General features: G+C 49.9%; 2 protein-coding genes across 5 annotated transcripts in view; both read left to right on the forward strand.

Moving 5' to 3' along the window:
* Window positions 1–18,637, forward strand: part of LOC120394448 (C-type lectin domain family 2 member B-like) — a 1,239,960-nt gene that overhangs the window by 812,963 nt on the left and 408,360 nt on the right. The gene's annotated exons all lie outside the window — the stretch shown is intronic.
* Window positions 1,427–18,637, forward strand: part of LOC120394442 (killer cell lectin-like receptor subfamily F member 1) — a 100,301-nt gene continuing 83,090 nt past the window's right edge. Inside the window, exons 1-6 of one of the 2 annotated variants that reach the window (XM_039518673.1) lie at window positions 1,427–1,511; window positions 13,474–13,572; window positions 13,954–14,103; window positions 15,805–15,959; window positions 16,978–17,090; window positions 17,507–17,630. In XM_039518673.1, coding sequence (XP_039374607.1) covers window positions 1,427–1,511; window positions 13,474–13,572; window positions 13,954–14,103; window positions 15,805–15,959; window positions 16,978–17,090; window positions 17,507–17,630 — 726 coding nt within the window. Of the gene's footprint in view, window positions 1,512–13,473; window positions 13,573–13,953; window positions 14,104–15,804; window positions 15,960–16,977; window positions 17,091–17,506; window positions 17,631–18,637 lie in introns of those variants that run through there. The other variant, XR_005592291.1, reaches the window with a different exon arrangement.

Raw genomic sequence — 18,637 nt, forward strand, 5'->3', positions numbered from 1 at the left:
GCTGGGTGTTGGTCACATTCACTGATGACTGCAGAGCCCCTTGAGCCAAGCAGCTGCAGTGAGAGCTGGTAGGTTAGAACAGGGTCTCCCGTGGGTCGGGACCCAAAACTGGGTCTCCAGAATGTTTCAAAGGGTCACGTGGCAGCTCCTGTGGCTCCTGTCCCACGGGGCTGGCTGGGTTTGCCTCCCTACTCCAGGCACTGTAACCTCTGGGGTCCCAGCACCACTCAGGTTTGGCCCAGCCGTCATGGCGATGGGAGTCCTGGTAGCCTGGATTTGAGTGAGTGGCGCTGCAACCCCACAAACCAGGTCACAACTGCACTCAGGCAAATTTGGTCCAGACTGGGGGCCAGGGCCAAACCTGAGTGACACTGCAAACCTGGAAGTTGTAAGGCCTGGAACAGAGAGCCAAGCCCAGCCAGCCCCACAGCACAGGAGCTGCAGGAGCCGCCATGTGGGGTGAGTGCTGGGCAGGACCCAATCCCCCCGGGGGCCAGGATCTGACTGAAACCACCCCAAGGCCTCCACCCCCAGGCTATTTACTGAGTCGTAACAGACCATAAACATTTACAAATGGGTCCTGAGCCAAAAAAGGTTGAGAACTGGTGGGCTGGGAACCCTCTCACCTACTCTGTCCCACGTGGGCAGTGATCTGCTTAGTGCAGGCGCATTAGGCATGTAGCTAATATAGAGCTAAACTCCTTCTGCGATACTGTTTGCAGCCCTGCTCCAGCAGAGAGTCAGTGGGTGCCGTGCACTAGCTGGGGTAGATGTGCCATGATTCAGACCACATGGGCCACAATCAGATCCATGGTTTGATCACAAAAAATGCTGCTAGAAATGGTCAACCTTAAGAAAAGCTGTGTTTTGGGGGCCTGCATCTCAGGAACCCCTGGCTCAAATGGCCACAGATTTGGATGACCTGCTGTACCCTGCAGCCCCACGAGGCACAGCATATTTCAAATCAATTCGAGTATCCATGTGGACTTTAGAGCACTCAGAAGAGTGAACCTTTAAACAGAAAGCCAGTGTAGAACTTTGCTATGGCAGAGCCAGCGCTCCGCTGTAATTCCCTTTGTAGGAAACTAACAGGTTGATCCAGCAAACACTTACTGCTACGTAGAGGGTTTTCTACTCTGAGTAACACCATTGATTTCAGTCCCTACCCTTGAAATGAAAGTTAACTTTTCTGGAGCTCATCAGAAGTTGCAGGAGAGAAGCTGGCAGAGTCTAGTGATAGCCTCAGAGGTGTGAGGGAAGGCGGAGGAGTTGGGTGTTGTTTGTGTGCAGAGCCTGAACTTCCTGTGGTTTCTCATGAGGATGGTCAGTGCTGCTGCTGGAGAGCCTGAGGGTCAGTTGGTAGCTGGCTCTTTTCCCTCCTCTGAGTATCTGCTGAAAAGAATTAAACATAGGACAAGCTTAGCCAATGGAGGACGAAGAGGGTTACACGGAATTGAACCTTCGTCCGAAGATGACATCATCAGATCAGCCATGTCAACCTGGGACCCAAGGTAAGTGACTTAGTGTCTCCCTGTGGTGTCCATTACTGACGGTGCCTTTCCATGTCACCTGGCAGGGAGGGGACAAGGGAAAACATCTTGTGCGTATGGAAATTCTGGATGCACAATCGTGATACTCTGGTGATGGCGCAGATAATTGCAGAGGGTGGTGGATAGAGATGAGGTAGTGGGCATGGGAGTATGTGGGGGATGAGAGAGAGAGAGCTTGTACAGAAAAGGTGGGCTCTGCCTTAACTAAAGCAGGACCGAACTCTTGGAACATGCAATAAATAGGATTTGGGGTGATTATTTAAGGTAGGCGCTGGGGAAAGCTAACAGGTGCTGAGAAGTCTTTTAAGCTCAGACATCCATCCACAGAAGAAAGCTAGTCATTGCTGAAGAACCTTCTAACGTCAGACATCCATCCAGAATGTTGTTAATATCAAAGTACAGGTTCCAGTAAAGGACAGGACACACATTACAGCTGATCAGGAGAATGGGGAGGGTAAGATCACAAAAATAAATTCTGCAAAGGGCATCAAAGGAGTTAAATAAAAATAGGCAGATGGTCAAAAATAAAACCTCTATGTATGTTTTTACAAATGTGAGAAGAGTGAAAGCAACAAGCAGGTGAATTGGAACTGATGCTGATAGAAGACCTGATATAGTAGGTGGTAGAATTCCCCAAATCAATGGGTTATTGTAGCCCCTGACTGTGAACTGCACAGGAAGGTCAGATTAGATTGGGGAGTCACCTTGTGCCTGTATAATCTGCCTGGCTACAAATCCCAAGTGCTAAGATTACAGATACACTAATATGTACACCGCTGTCCCAGCCTCCTGGCTTTCAAAGAGCTTTTGACATGCTTGTGAATAATAGCCTGGACAATTCATGGTCACCACGACAGAAAAGATTTTGCATGAACAATGTAATGTTAGAGTTTGAGACATGAGCCCCAGGTGATCCAGCTCTCACAACTTCACTGTTCGGTATATGGGGAAAACTCTGTAGCATGACAAAATAGTAACATGAAGGAAGTGAGTCTGGCAGAGCTGGACTTTGTCTGTGGAGAGACAGACTGGTGGTTGGGTGTCGCAGCAGCTGGGGTCAGGGCCGGATTAACTTTTTGTGGGCCCTGCCCCAAACATATTTGTGGGGAATGAAGGGGCCAGGGGCAAGAGCACAGCAGGCAGGGTGGATTTTATTTAAATCATGATTTAAATCACTAATCAAAAAGACTCAATTGAATCATGGTTTACTACATAAAAGTTCAGGCTTGTTGGCTGTTCTAACCAGGGGCGGCTCTAGGCATTTCACCACCCCAAGCACGGCAGGCAGGCTGCATTTGGCGGCTTACCTGCAGGAGGTCTGCTGGTCCCGCGGCTTTGGCGAACCTCCCGCAGGCAAACTGCCGAAGGCACCCTGCCTGCTGCCCCCGCGGCGCCGGCAGAGCACCCCCTGCGGCTTGCCACCCAAAGTACGCGCTTGGCATGCTGGGGCCTGGAGCCGCCCTGGTTCTAACCTTAATAGACATTCTTCACAACTTGGAAATAGATGCAGGTTTCATTTTTAGAAGGTACACACTATACATTTTTAAACAGTGATTTATTTTGATAACTCTTCAGATTAGTTTTACAGCTATATCAGAAAATGAATGTTTGGTTATTTCATTTACCGAAGATAATTGAAGCAGATATTTGTGAAGTCATTGGGAGGTGAACTATTTCCAGTTCAATGGGTTAATCATTAGTATTTGGAGGATTTTCTTGCCAGGCTGTATTAGGAGATCACCACCAGACAGACATTTAATTTGTGTTTTAAATGAAACATTAAGTATTGTTGTTTTTTTCTTCAACAGCAAACATAATATTTTAACAAAACAAGCATATGTCCCTTGCTTCTCACATTTATCTCCAGACGTCTTCTCCTTGTCCAGATCTATTCCGCCCCCAACAATTTTCTATTCAGTGATCTTTTTGAAGCTTTTCACATTTAAAGAGAGGTAAGGGATTGACTCTGTACACAAATTTGCAGAGGGACAATAGGGTTGAGGTCTGTTATTTCTCACCTCTATATATTTAAAATTATTTTTGCTGTTAACAAGCATGTTACCGCTGGAGGCACAAATCCACAGTTTGAGAACTGCAAAACTAAGCATCTCCAATGGTATCTTCTAGACTGAGCACTGAGTCCCAGTGGGTAGATAGAAAAATTAATCTAAATAATCTCTACAGAAGCCCCTGGAACCCCGTAAAATTAGGTCCCTAATCCATGAACTACTGGAACTCATTTACAAAACTTTTCTTAAACATGACACGAATATATTCTCATACTATAGAATTATTAATCCCTAGTCCATGATGAGATAGAATGTATCTTAATTAAAACTATTTAGATTGGATTTTTTTCAATGTTTTAAAAAAGTCATTGATTTTTATCCACCCTGACAGCAGGGCATGAAGGGGAGGGAGGGCTGGTCCCCCACGGGAGGGAGGCAGTGGCAGAAGCCCAGTGGGGTGGGAGGTAGGGTTGGTCCCTGAAGCAAGGGAGGGTCTGGGGGTAAACTGCAAGTGCAGCAGGGCTGGGTAAACAGGATCCCCACCCAGCCTCATAGAGCAGGTGCCTCCCTCCTCCCTGGTTCTAGCCCAATCTCTTCATCTCTCTCTGCACTAAGCTGAGGGTGGGGGTGCACTGGGCACAGGGCTGGGGGTGCAGGGTCTGGGAGGGACTTAGGGTGCAGGAGCAGGCTGGGGGTTGGGTTGCAGGGCCTAGCCAGGGAGGGGGCTCAGGGTTGGGGCAGGAGGTTGAGGTGTGGAGCGCTTACCTGGGGCAGCTCCTGTTTGGTGTGAGGGGTTGTGACAGTGTGAGACTCACCCCTGCAGCTGTTCATCTCGGGGAATTAACTCTTTTAGCCTCCAGAGCACCCTCTGCAGGCCAGTGCCCTGCTTGTTGCTGGCCCAGTGTCCCTCCTGGCCCCTAGTGCCCTTTTATCTGGGGTGCTGCCCCTGGCCATACACCCCTCAGTCTCAGAGTTTCCCCTCCCCAGGGAACCCCCATCTCCTATCCCCACCTTGCCTCAGTCGTAGGCTACAGCCAGCCACTAACTCACCCCCACACCCTGGGGCAGACTGCAGCGTCAGCCACTCATCATAGGCAGGGTTGGGTCTGGACCTGCTGCCTCTTCGCAACCCAGTGCCTCTATGGGGCCTTGGACAAGGCCCTGCAGCCTGGGGAGTTGCCAGCCTGGAGCTCCTCAGCCCTTCTAGCCTTTCCCCAGCCCTGCCTCACTCTAGGTACCCTGAGCTTCCCAGCAGCCAGGTCCCTCTCTCTGAGGGAAGAGAGAGACTTGGGGCTTCTGGCTTGCAGCCTCTTATAGGGACCAGCTGGGCCTGATTGAGGTGCGGCCACAGCTGAGGCTGTTTCCCCAATCAGCCCAGCTTCCCTGACACAGCCCTCTCCCAGGGCTGTTTTAAGCCCTTCTGGGCAGGAGTGGAGTAACTACCCCACTGCAGGGGTGCAAGGGCCGTGAGCACGGGCGTGTACTTGGCGCGGTTTACCCCTGTCCCAGACACCTGCCCCTTCTGCCGCGTGAGGGAGACCCTGGTGCATGTTTACTTAGCGTGCGCCCGGTTGCAGCCCCTATATTGGCTCCTCACCAATATCCTGCTACGTTTCTGGCTGCACTTTTCCCCCCACCTCCTTCTCTATGCACTCCCTATCCGTGGCCCCACGAAGTCGCGGGACCTCCTGGTCAACCTCCTTCTCGCCCTGGCTAAGATGGCCATCTACGCAACCAGGGAGAGGCGGTTGGCCAATGGAGACTCCTGCGACTGTGGGGCTTGTTTCCGATCCTTAGTCCGTTCACGTCTCTGGGCGGAGTTCCTCTGGGCGGCGTCCGCTGGCTCCCTTGACGCCTTTGAGGAGCAGTGGGCGCTGTCCGGGGTTCTCTGCTCGGTGTCCCTGTCAGCTCCCTTCTTATGACCCTTTGACCGCACTCCTGTCCCTGTTCTTTTATTAGTTGTCCCCCGAAATTAGTGGGTTTCTGAGGTCCTGTAGATCCTCCCCTTAGGCTGGGGGGTGAATCCTTTAGCATTGGGTGCAAGTGCCTGGAACCCAATAGGTACAGGGGTGCAAGTGGGAAGGGGGGGGTGCAGGAGCTCCTGTTTGGTGCTTAGGGTGGGGATGTGCAGGAGTCAGGGTGTGGGGAGGGGGTTCAGGAGTCAGGACGGGTCTGGTGTGTGTGAGGGGGCAGCAGAAGTCAGGGCAGAGGGCTGAGGTTATGGACTGGGGTCATAAGGGTGTTCCCAGTCCTCTGCCCTGAGCGGCTCATAGCAGGGGGCTGGAGGGGATATGCCCTGATTCCACCCCCTTCCCCAAGGCTCTGTCCCTACCTCTTCTCTGACTCCTCCCCGAGCGGTGAGCACACTGCGGCTCCCTCGCGCTGGCGAACAGCTTTTCAGCGGCAGGGGAAGCACTGGGAGGGGCAGGACCACGGCACACTCAGGGGAAGAGGTGGGCAGGGGGAGTGTGCAGGACCAAGCTTCTGCCTGCTGCCCCTGCAGGAAATAGTGGTGGGCGGGGGGCAGAGAACAGGCTGGGTGCCAGTGGTGCCATGGTAAATCTGGTATTGGCTGGGGTGAAGGAAGCTGCTGGCAGAGCCAGTTTCTGTGGGATAAGGGCTGGGCGAGACAGCGGCAGTCAGTGAGAGATGTGAAGGGGGAAGGTGGTGGCAGAACCGGGGTCTGTTATTGGGGACAGGCATGTTCTCAGCAGGGACGCGCTGGGGGATGTGTGGAAGGTTTTGGCAACACGGGGTCAGTTAGCGATGGGGGCACAGACCCTCAGCCAAAGGGAGACACAAAATGGGTCATGGCGGAAGGTTCTGGCCGAGCAGGGTCTGGCAGGTGGGGAATGGCAGTGACTAGAGGTGGAAGGTTCTGGAAGCCCCAGGGTTTCTCTGAGGGGTGGGGGGGCCGACTGGCAGTTAGATAAGGATGTAAAGGGGGGTGTCTGGGGCAGGTAGTTTTAGGGGCCAACAGATGTCCCAGGGACATGGGGGAAGGTTGTGGAGAGCCAGGGTCTGTCAGTGAGGGGTGGGCATGTTTTCAGAAGGGATGAGTTGGGGTCTGGGAGGAAGGTTTGTTCAGACAGAGCCTGGCACAGCAGGGTCCTGGTCTCTGCCTGGGGCTCCTAGGTGCTGCAGTGACACACAAATAATTACTAATGTTAGTACTAGGTCAGCTAGTGGTGTGGGGACCAGCCTGCCTGCCAGAGAGACCTGGGGCTGGTTATTGTGGAGATTTGGGTAGAGCTGGGGGGTCTGTGTGAGGGGGGACAGAGGCAGAGCAGTTACTCAGGATATGAAGGTGGGTGGGGGATGAAGCTCTGGAAGAACCAGGGCAATTACTGTATGTGGAGTCGGGGGGAAGAGTCAGTGGTGACATTGCAGGGGTATGTTCTGGAAAAGCCAAAGCCAGATAGTGAATGTGAAAGAATATTTGGGGTGGGTGGGTGGAGGATTACGAGTGGCAGGTTCAGAGCTGGGACAGCCAGTAAGTAGCAAGGGCAGGTAGGACAGCAGAGAATCAGTTATCACGTGGGGAGCTCTGGCAATTCACATGCTCAGGGTTTAGCTGATTGCCCTATATGGGATCAGGAAGGAATTCCCCCCCCAGGTCAGACTGAGAGGGACCTTGCAGAGGTGGGGGATGTCATTGCCTTAGAACATAAGAACATAAGAACGGCCGTACTGGGTCAGACCAAAGGTCCATCTAGCCCAGTATCTGTCTACCGACAGTGGCCAATGCCAGGTGCCCCAGAGGGAGTGAACCTAACAGGCAATGATCAAGTGATCTCTCTCCTGCCATCCATCTCCATCCTCTGATAAACAGAGGCTAGGGACACCATTCCTTACCCATCCTGGCTAATAGCCATTGATGGACTTAACCCCCATGAATTTATCCAGTTCCCTTTTAAACGCCGTTATAGTCCTAGCCTTCACAACCTCCTCAGGTAAGGAGTTCCACAAGTTGACTGTGCGCTGCGTGAAGAAGAACTTCCTTTTATTTGTTTTAAACATGCTGCCTATTAATTGATGAAGAACACACGTTCCCGGGAGCTCATGACAGACAACCAGGGCCAGCTTTAGGCCTATTCCACCAATTCCCCCGAATCGGGCCCTGCACCTAAGAGGTCCCCATGCCCAGTGAGGATCCCTTCCCTGGCTAGAGGCGCCTTTTTAATTTTTACTCACCCGGCAGTGCTCTGAGTCTTCGGCGGCACTTCAGCGGCAGGTCCTTCAGTGCCGCTGAAGACCTGGAGTGAGTGAAGGACCCGCCCCCGAAGTGCCACCGAAGACTCGGAGCACCGCCCAGTGAGTACAAGCCCCACGTGTTTTTTGTACATGTGGGGTTTTTGTTTTGTTTTGTTTTGTTTTTTTAAGTCATCCCTGCCGGCGCCCCGTCGAAACTGTTCGAATTGGGCCCCCTCTTGTTAAAGCCGGCCCTGCAGACAACAGGGAGAAATTCGCTATCGAGAGAGTACAGTTGCAGTGGAAGAGGTGGCTGACGATGGATGCCACGAGAATAGATATTTAGGACCTGCGAGGTGGATTCATGAGAGCAGAGCTGCAGTGGAAGTGGTCGTTCAATGATGATGGTTTGCAGCTCTACTGCACCATCTGCTGAAAGCAGTATGGCTTCTGCATGGAAAAAAGGCGCAAAACGATTGTCTGCCGTTGCTTTCGCGGAGGGAGGGGCAACTGATGACATGTACCCAAAACCACCTGTGACAATGTTTTTGCCCCATCAGGCATTGGGAGCTCAACCCAGAATTCCAATGGGCAGCGCAGACTGCGGGAACTGTGGGATAGCTACCCACAGTGCAACACTCCGAAAGTCAATGCTAGCCACGGTACTGTGGATGCACTCTGCGAACTTAATGTGCTTAGTGGGGACACACGCAATCGACTGTATAAAATCGATTCCTAAAAATCGACTTCTATAAATTCGACCTAATTTCGTAGTGTAGACATACCCTTATTCTCTGCTGGACACGTCTGTCCTTTGCTCTCCAGGCAGAGCCATGCTGAGTTCACAACTCGCCTTTGCTGGAGCCTTCCACAGTTGAGTGTCAATTCATGAGACACTGGAATTTGCATTGTCTCCCTGGGCCCCTTGTTGATCTGGGTCAGTTTCAGCTGGTACCTTGAGGACTTTATTCATTCCACCCAGCCAGGGAGGTGACACACACCTATGTCTCTTAGCCTGCCCTGGGAAAAAACTTAATTCTCCTCTCTCCCTAGGTAACAATGCAAAGTATAGAGGGTAACTGGACATTCCATCTATACTGAGCATGCTGCAGCCCATCGGAGCCCCTATGCACTGACCAGACTGAATGTGCACAGTGCTCGAATTATAGGGGGGAAAGTAGGGGGACCCTTAATGAAAGGAAACTCCCTCACCTGTTAACTCCCATGTGCTGGCCCTGCCTCCTCCCCTACCCATAACTGTCCCCACTTGTCTCCACCTTCTTCCCCTGCCTCCACTATCCATTATCCCACCTCTGTCCCTGTCTCCTCCACCACTCATAATTCCCCCTTCTTCACCAGTCACTGCACCCCTTCTACCCACCACTACCCCTTTCATTCCCATCTGCGGTTTGCCCTGTCTAACCTGTCTCCCCCCAGCCTTCTGCACCCATCCAATACCCCCAGCTCCCCTGGTCTACTCCTGCCTCCCCCTGCATCTAACACCCCCTCTGCCTCCTCTAGCCCTGCCCACATCTCTGTTCCCCCTTCCCCTCTGACTCTCCCCCAACGTGGCAGATTCCTCTCCCCAGTGTGGAGCTCCTAAAGTGGGTAGGGGGCTGGGAATTTGCCCCCCTTATCTGCTGGATCCCCTGGGGTGAGTGGTCCCATTTGCTGCCCTCTTTCCTTGGTAGGTCTCCCAGTCCTTGACCCTCACAGTTTGCCCAGTCTCTGCAGGGCCGGTCCACAACATTCTGACACCTGAGGCGGGGAGCTCCAATGACGCCCCCATTCCCCTCGCTTGGGCCAAAATTTTGAAAGGTCTCAATTCTGCCTTCTTCCTGTTCTACTCCTCTCATGGTGCTGCTCTGGTACCTACCCCAATAAAGGAGAACTAACAACTTAAAATGCCTTGTTCAAAAATTTTAAGTAACCCTGAACTTTCAAACACCTGAACAGCAAATGTAGCTTCTCTTGTCTGCATAGCAAACACTGGCATTTTAATCTGTTTGAATAATCAAAGTGGTGCTTTCCATGCCTTCTTAGTTACAAAGATTTGAACTGCTTTCTGCTGAAAGTCCACAGTCTGTGCCGGCTCATGCTCTATTGAGATGGTTGCAAAGCTGACCAGCCTCCCCTGTGTCATTGTGGAGTGTAGATGTGTTTTTAGTAACTTCAGCTTGGAGAACCTGCGTTCTCCACCAGCAGCTGTTACAGGAGGCGTTAGAAGTATGTGCAGAGCAACAAGAGCATTTGGAAAGAGGGTGGTCATCTTATGTATGCACATCTATTCCAGAACAGCCTTTGGAGTTGATCCTGCTGAAATGTATCTTGAAAGGGCTTTCAGTTCATCACCTAAAATCACTTGCATCAATATTGTGCATGTCATCATGTGTGAACACGTTCTCTAGTGCCCTGCATTGCTGGTGTAGGTCTTCTTCAGGTATAATGAGGAGTTTTGGAATATCATACAACATCCCAAATATACTGCTGTGTTCCTTGAGCTGCATGAAACGTTCTTCAACTGACTCTATTGCACAATCTAGCGCCTGGTTAAAGAATTCAACTTTGAATTGTCGTTTGGGGTCTCTTATGGGATTATTCTGTGCCTTGTAATCAAAATGTCGTCTTCTTCAGTGACTCTTGTGTTACGGGTTAGATCACAGAACCCCCCTTGGGAGCTGCCACCTGATGTGCCAAGACTACTTCTACCCCTGCCAGCTTGGGGCTCCAGCACCCTGTCTTGCTGAGCCAGACACTCCCATCTGCTCCAACACAGACCCAGGGTCTGAATTACTTGCCCCAAAGCTGCAGGTTTGCCTGAAAGCAGCTAACAAAAGTATTCTTGTCTTTAGCACTCAGATGTCCAACTCCCAATGGGGTCTAAACCCAAATACATCTGTTTTACTCTGTATAAAGCTGATGCAGGGTAAACTCATAAATAGTTCGCCATCTATAATACTGATAGAGAGAGATGCACGGCTGTTTGCTCCCCCAGGTATTAATACAGACTCTGGGTCAATTAATAAGTAAAAAGTGATTTTATTGAATACAGAAAGGAGGATTTAAGTGGTTCCAAGTAGTGATAGACAGAACAAAGTAAGTCACCAAGCAAAATAAAATGCGCAAATCTCTGTCTAATCAAACTGAATACAGATAATCTCACCCTCAGAGATGCTTCAGTAAGTTTTTTGCTCAGACTGGACCCCTTGCAGGCCTGGGCACAATTCTTTCCCCTGGTACAGCTCTTGTTCCAGCTCAGGTGGTAGCTGGGGGATTCTTCATGATGCCTCCTCCTGCTTTGTTCTGTTCCACCTATTTATATAATCTTTTGCATAAGGCGGGAATCCTTTGTCCCTCTCTGGGTTTCCACCCCCTCCTCCTCAATGGAAAGAAACCGGGTTAAAGATGGATTCCAGTTCAGGTGACATGATCACGTCACTGCAAGACTTCATTACCCACTTGCCAGCACACAGGTATACAGGAAGACTTACCAGTAAAACAGAGCCACCTACAGTCAATTGTCCTGGTTGAGGGGAGCCATCAAGATTCCAAACCACCATTAATGGCCCACACTTTGCATAATTACAATAGGCCCTCAGAGTTATATTTCATATTTCTAGTTTCAGATACAAGCGTGGTACATTTATACAAATAGGGTGATCACACTTAGTAGATTATAAGCTTTGTAATGATACCTTACAAGAGACCTTTTGCAAGAAGCATATTCCAGTTACATTATATTCACGCATTAGCATATTTTTATAAAATCATATAGACTGCAATGTCACATCTTGTATGCTTGAATGGGTGGGAAAATAGCTTCAGCGTGAAGTTCCTCTGCCAACTTCTGTGCACTCTTCAGAACCTTTTGAAATCCCTTATCTGACCGATAAGACTGTAGGTCTGACTTTCCTTTGTCCAGTTGTTTCATTGCTCCAGATATATCAGGGTCAACACCTTGGAGTCTCTTGCTTACAACATTTATTTCAAACAGTATCTCATGCCACAACACTAAGCCACACAGAAATTTGAAGTTATGTATGTTCCTGGTGATTCCATTTCCCTCTGCCACTGTTCTCCCACGAACAGTTCCTGTCATAGCATTATCCTCCATAATGGCAACCGTGGCATCATCTATCTTCCCAATTTGGTGTTTGATAGGCTTTATCGCCTCCACTCGACTTTCCCATCGTGTGGCACTCAGTGGTTCCAGTGTCAGAGAGGACGTTCCCAGATGTTACTTCAAAATTTGCCATCGATGAATGGATGCAGAGAAAAATACATAGATGCTTTGAATTACATTAAAAAATTCAGCAGCCTCACTAGAAGCTGATGCTGCATCACTGAGCACTAACTTCAGTGAATGAGAACTGCATGGGACAAAAAAAGCTTGAGGGTTTAACTCTCGGATCCGTGTCTGCACCTCTCACATTGGCACAATTATCGTAGCCCTGAACTCTCATGTCAAGCTCATTTGTCATACCAGCTCCTGTAGTATCATCAATGTCAATACATTCTAGAAAATGCTCTGACAGTCACCATTGCAGGGACGTTTTCACTAGGTTCTGTTGTTACAAAACACAGGGCCGTCCTTACCCATACGTAAAGTATGCAGCTGCGCAGGGCACCAGGAAAGCTGCTCCAGCCCCTGCTCCGACTCTCCCCACCCTGCCCCTCCCCCGCCCCAGCCCTGCCTCTTCACGCCCTGCTCTGCCCCCACCCCCACTCCCCTGAGCAGTGCAGCAGGGCCGGGCCTGCACTCACTGGCAGCGGGAAGTGCAGCGACCTGGCCACAGCTGCGCTGCCGGTGAGTGCTGGGGGGTGGTTCCCCCCTGCCCCCCAAGCCAGCCCCCCCCGGCCCCCTGCAGAGGCCTGACCCCCACACACAGTGGGCTGCATAGGGCCCCAGAATTGCTAGGGACGGCCCTGACAGAACGCACCATTAAAGTCATTTGTTCCGTGTGGCTGATGTCAGGTTTGCAGAAGGACAGAGTAATATCTTGCTGACTTCAGATCTGCCACAATCTTCTGTTTGACTTTTGTTGCCAGTAACTGTATGATCTTATTTTGAATTGTTTTTCCACAGTAGTGCTGTGTGTACATTCCTTGGGTGGTGACTCATCTTAGATGCTCCTGGAGCACAGCATCAAACTCAGCCATCAGCTTCACAATTTTAAGGAAGTTTCCATTGTTTGGCACATACAGCTGATCTGAAGTGCCACACAGAGCTAGGTTTTGGGTAGCAAGCATTCTCACAGTGGCAATGAGCCTTTTCAGAACATTTTGCCAGTAAAGAGATTCTGATGCAATCTTCTCTTGATGCTGATCATTTATGGTGGCCTTTAACCTTACTCTCAGCTGAAGCTCTTTCCACCTATGGAATGCTCTCTGGTGATTTGCTGCCTTCTCAATCTAGCCAGATTTTTCCAGTCCTTTGTTCCTGTAGAACCCAATGTGGTTGGAACATTAGACTGGAAGAGTTTGCAACAAAAACAGTGTGCAGCATTCTGGGTTTTTGAGTACATAAGCCATGGCCTCTCCACTTTGTCACCAGAGTAACGTGGCCCTTAACTGACAGGTTTAAAACTATTCTTGATATTATGTGAGGAGGAACACAAATGCCCATTGGAGGGCACTGCACAGGCTCCACAGGACAGCAGGTGGCCATTATTATTTCTTGCACTACGTGCAGAGGATATTTCACTAAACCCCGACTCTTCCAGATCACCCTCAGTGTCCCCACTGGCATCGACTCGCTGCAGGGCTTGGAGCAGCTGGGATCCTCATCCTGCTGGGAGCTGTGATAGTGATGGGCGTTTGGGGTAAGCAGTTCAAAATTAATTTGTACAAAATGCAGCACTCTGAAATTTCCTCTCCCCCCATATTTCTGATTCCAGCGTTCTTGTGAATAATGTCCTGGACACTTCGTTATCACCACAAAGAGAACAATATCACAAGAACAAGGTTGAGCCCCCTGTGATCCAGCTCTCACGTCACTGTTCAGCATGCACAGGGAAAAGTGGAAGACACCTTATAATGTGTAATAAATGCAATTTTCTCTTTCTCTGTCGTGTTCTATCTCTCTGGCCCAGTTCTGAATTTGATAGCGACAGTAGGTAATGATTTGTTGTTGCACACACCCTCATTCTCAGTTTGCTGATCCCTACGTAGTAGTTGCAGTTCATGCTTATGCTGTTCTGAAGTTTCTCAGCTCAAAGGACATCTGAATTCACTGGAGAACAATAGTACCTGGGAGAGAACCATCCATCAATCCAACTTCAGCACTGGCCTAAAAGATTTCCATTTCCACTTGAAACAATTTGTGTGTGAATCATCTCACAACAACTCAACAGGTAACCTCAGCTCCTTCTCAGCTTCCTGTATTGCAATGACATCTAGTGGTCAGTTAGGGTAACTAAGTGGAGGGGACAAATCACTTCAATAAGTGCAATAAATATCCTATTGCTTTACAAACTACATATAGGGTAGCTACTATCTGGTATCAGAGTAGCAGCCGTGTTAGTCTGTATCTGCAAAAAAAAACAGGAGTACTTGTGGCACCTTAAAGACTAACAAATTTATTTTAGCATGAGCTTTCGTGAGCTAAAGCTGAGCTTTAGCTCACGAAAGCTCATGCTAAAATAAATTTGTTAGTCTTTAAGGTGCCACAAGTACTCCTGTTTTTTTTGCTATCTGGTAGTGACTCCTGTTTACTTTCCCCAATGCTTCTGTTGTAAAAAGGTCTTGTGTTATCTTTGGGAAGCTCTCACACTTCCACTGTTTGCAACATGCCTTTGAAATATGAGGGGAGGGGAGACCTCAGGCTGGAGAAATGTGTTTTCTTTGGCCCATGAAATTTCATTCTGGTTTTGCTGAGATGGGAACATTGAACGAGTTGCCTTTGCTCTCCTTGCTTGTGAACCTCAGGAAAAGTGACAACTAACTGCATGAAAAGTCAAAAGTGCTGGGCTCACCCTGCCACAGCCGCACACCCGGCACTGGGAGCTACCACAGCAGATGGATGTGAGGAGCGGGTGAGAGCTGGGCCAGGCTCCCCCTTGGGCCTCATCCAGCACATGGGCCCAGGAACTTCCATCCATAGAAACACCACATGGGGCAGAAGCACCTCCTGGGGAGGGGGAGGGAGCTGGCTCTGCTCCCATTGATCGCCCAGGCCCATTCCCTGCCTCCTCCCCTGAGGACAACAGACTTTCCCTGTTACCAGCTAGCACTGAGCGGTAGCAGTGTGGTGTGAAGATCCAGGGTCCAAACCCTGATGCTGATTCAGGATGGGGCAGTTGTTCCAGTTGCACATAATAGAATTGTTTTATATTAAGTTTTTTAAAAAAACTAGGACACTAAACACAATACTGCATTAAGAGAACAGGACGGTTACAAAGCCAAGCTCTTGAAAATTAGGAAATGCCAAATTTACAGTTACCCGCCCAACCTTAATTCAGCCCCCATTTGTGTGTGCCTGATGATATGGTCTTTATTGCAGGATTACCTACTATTTTTTCCTCGCTGCTGCTGCCTCATTCAGTGCACAGGCCTGTTTGGTTCCCATGTCCATGATGGCTCCCCAAGCATCCAGTGCACAGGATGAACCCACGGTCAGGCTGAATTACAGTTGAATGGGCAACCATGAATGTGGCATTTCCAACTCTGACTTTGCAACCTAAATAAAGTTCTTTTAACTCTTGTATATGTAGTATTATCTACCCGACCTGGCATGCAGCCATCTCTATGGGGAAATGTAATGGCTGTTATGCAGTGCACAGGAACACTACAGTAGCTGAGGGGAGGAGGTGAAGGAGGATTCCAGTTGAGCCTGACCTCCGTTAGCCGGTGCTATTTCAGGAGTGAGGACTCATAGCTTCACCAATACCCCTCCCTCCTGACCTGCAGCACCTGCAGTGAGTGGAATGTTGGACCCATCCTCAAACAAAGCCAAGTCATAGCTCGACTGGAAATGTCGAGCCTGAAGGCCTGTGCATGAATGTGATGCAGTTCAGAACCTTCAGCTCCATTAAACGTTTCCATTTCCCCCCCAGAGGGAGCAGGGTGCAAGCTCTGCCCCCCAAACTGGCTGCTGCACAGGGACAAGTGCTACTGGGTGTCTAAGGAAAAAAATCCCTGGGACAAGAGCCGCGATGACTGTTCAAGGAGGAGCTCTCGGCTGCTGGTGATCCGGGACCAGGATGAGATGGTAAATAAAACTTGTCCTGGAGATACGGGCATCACTAGTAACAATTAATACACAAAACCCACCATGTTGTGTGTCTGTCAGGGTTGCTCTATATCGGGGGTGGCCAAACTTACCGACCCTCTGAGCCGCACACAACAATCTTCGGAAGTTCTAGAGCCAGGTGCTCCTGCCAGGACTCAGCCTTCATCCCTGCGAGGGGTGGGGGGTCTCAGGGCTTCAGCCCTGCAGGGGGCACCTGCCCCCCTAGATTTTTCCCAGGGTTTGCTGGTGCCGCTTGGTCACATGGTGCCACCGGGCCCTTTCCCTGTACTGGGAGCTGCGGCTGTGGGCAGAGGCAGCAGCAAACAGCTGGGAGCTGCCTCTCCCCATGGAGCTAAAGCAGGGGCTCCTCACTGCAGCTCCCAGCGGTTTGGTGTTTCCCCTCCCCATGGAGCTAACACCTGGGAGCTGCAGGGTAGGGGCGCTGAGGTGCCTGCGGGGGTTTGACTCAAGCTGTTGGGAGAGGGAACCTTTCAATTGTGCCCCCCCCCCCACACTCTCAGCAGGCACCAATCACCTGTAGCAGAAGCCTCTAGATCCACCACCCTGCTGCAGGGCAGAAGCCCTGAGCTCCCCCCCAGGCTGGTAGGCAGAGAATGGGCAGTACCTGGGGGGCACCGCAAGCTGCACTTTAACTGTAAAAAGTTGCATGTGGCTCACAAGCCACGGTTTGGCCACCCCTGCTCTACACAGACCCACACGCTAAAAAGCAAGGAAATGAAAAGTTCAGGCCAGCAACAGCACATAACCTGTGCCCAGCCCCCCCGCGGTGACACCTCACCGACAGCATGACCCCCCCACCCCACACAGACTCTACCAAGGCCTTAATTCTGCCCCAGTCAGGACAGAAACTAAATAACTGGCCCATGGTCACAGAGGGAGTCTGGGGAATTGAACCCAGTTCCCAGAGTCTCTAGCTAGCACCTTAACCACTTTAACCCTCCTTCCCCATCACTTCATTCTTCCATGTCATTTACAGACTTTCATACAAAATACTACCAGAGACACAAACCAGATCTGGCTTGGACTCACTGTTACATCCCCTGCGAGGAAATGGACTTGGGTGGACGGCTCCCTGTTCAATCCAACACTGTGAGTGGTTTTATCCTCCGAGTCCATGTAAGATGTGCAGCAGGGGGCACAGGGCTGCTGCTTTCCAGCACTGGTGAGAGCAGAGGCTACATGTGGGCGCAAGGGTTGTTAAGTGCTAGGCAGAGTCCTCTGCACAGGGAGAGGAATCCTGAGCCTCATTCAATGGCTTCCACGACAGTTGGGCTAATCCTGAGGGCTGGGTTTTTTGTAATATGGACAAGTGTCTTCAGAAATAGACCAAGGCCAATCAACTGCTACTACAGGATCATGGGCTAGGGAGTGTTTTATCAACTCGGGCTCTAGAGGAACAATTCCGTTGTTAAGGAAGAAATTCAAGAGGTGTCGTTTTTAGCAGCTTTGCCTCATTCTCTTGTTCAAAAATTCCAAAGTGATTATTTATTTATTTTGTTTTCCAGGTTCAATGTACAGGATCCTGCTGAAGGGAACAGCTGCGGGATGATAAAACCAGATGAAATTTATTTTGAAACCTGCACTATTGTATCTAAATGGATTTGTGAAAAATACGCTCTCCAGATATAGACAATGACATTAATTATCTGTATTTTCTCTGTGAATGAGAAATCCTTAGTTTCAATCTGTCCCATGAATGATGAATATTGAAGGGGAGCTTCAAAGGGAAAAAGTGGGCTTGTGCCCTTGCCCCTCCCCCCTGCTTTTATAACGTGGATAAAGACGGCACGAAAGGCTTTTCTTGCATTTGAAATTCAGGCTCTGTCTGGGCTGGAAAATTATGGTGAAGGGAGAACTAGTGAAGTGACATCACAAGTAGAGCTGGGGGAAATTTTCCACTGAAGAGTTTATTTCTCAAAAAATGCAGTTTTTGGGTCAAACAAGACTATTCACAAACTGGTGTTGAATTCACTGAGTAGATTCAGGCACAATAAAATAATTTAAAAAATCCAGGCTAGGTTCACAAGAGGACTGGAGGAGGAGACAGCAGCAAACCCCATACAATAGCCAAGTGTTTAGTGCCCCAGATTTGAATCCCTTCTCTGGAACACTGCTAATAGATTAGCCCTATATATCCTCAAGATATCTTGAGCAATTTAGTATCATCATTGTCCCTAGCCTCTGTTTGTCAGAGGGTGGTGATGGACGGCAGGAGAGAGATCACTTGATCATTAGCTGTTAGGTTCACTCATAGACTCATAGACTTTAAGGTCTATGAAGGGACCATTATGATCATCAAGTCTGACCTCCTGCACAACGCAGGCCACAGAATCTCATCCACCCACTCCTGTAACAAACCCCTAACCTCTGTCTGAGTTATTGAAGTCCTCAAATCGTAGTTTAAAGACCTCAAGGTGCAGAGAATCCTCTAGCAAGTGACCCGTGCCCCATGCTGCAGAGGAAGGCGAAAAACCTCCAGGGCCTCTGCCCATCTGCCCTGGAGGAAAATTCCTTCCTGACCCCAAATATGTCAATCAGTTAAACCCTGAGCATGTGGGCAAGACTCACCAGCCAGCACCCAGGAAAGAATTATCTGCAGTAACTCAGATCCCAACCCATCTAGCATCCCATCACAG

The sequence above is a fragment of the Mauremys reevesii genome, unplaced genomic scaffold (assembly GCF_016161935.1).
Source record: "Mauremys reevesii isolate NIE-2019 unplaced genomic scaffold, ASM1616193v1 Contig6, whole genome shotgun sequence".
Lineage (NCBI taxonomy): Eukaryota > Metazoa > Chordata > Testudines > Geoemydidae > Mauremys > Mauremys reevesii.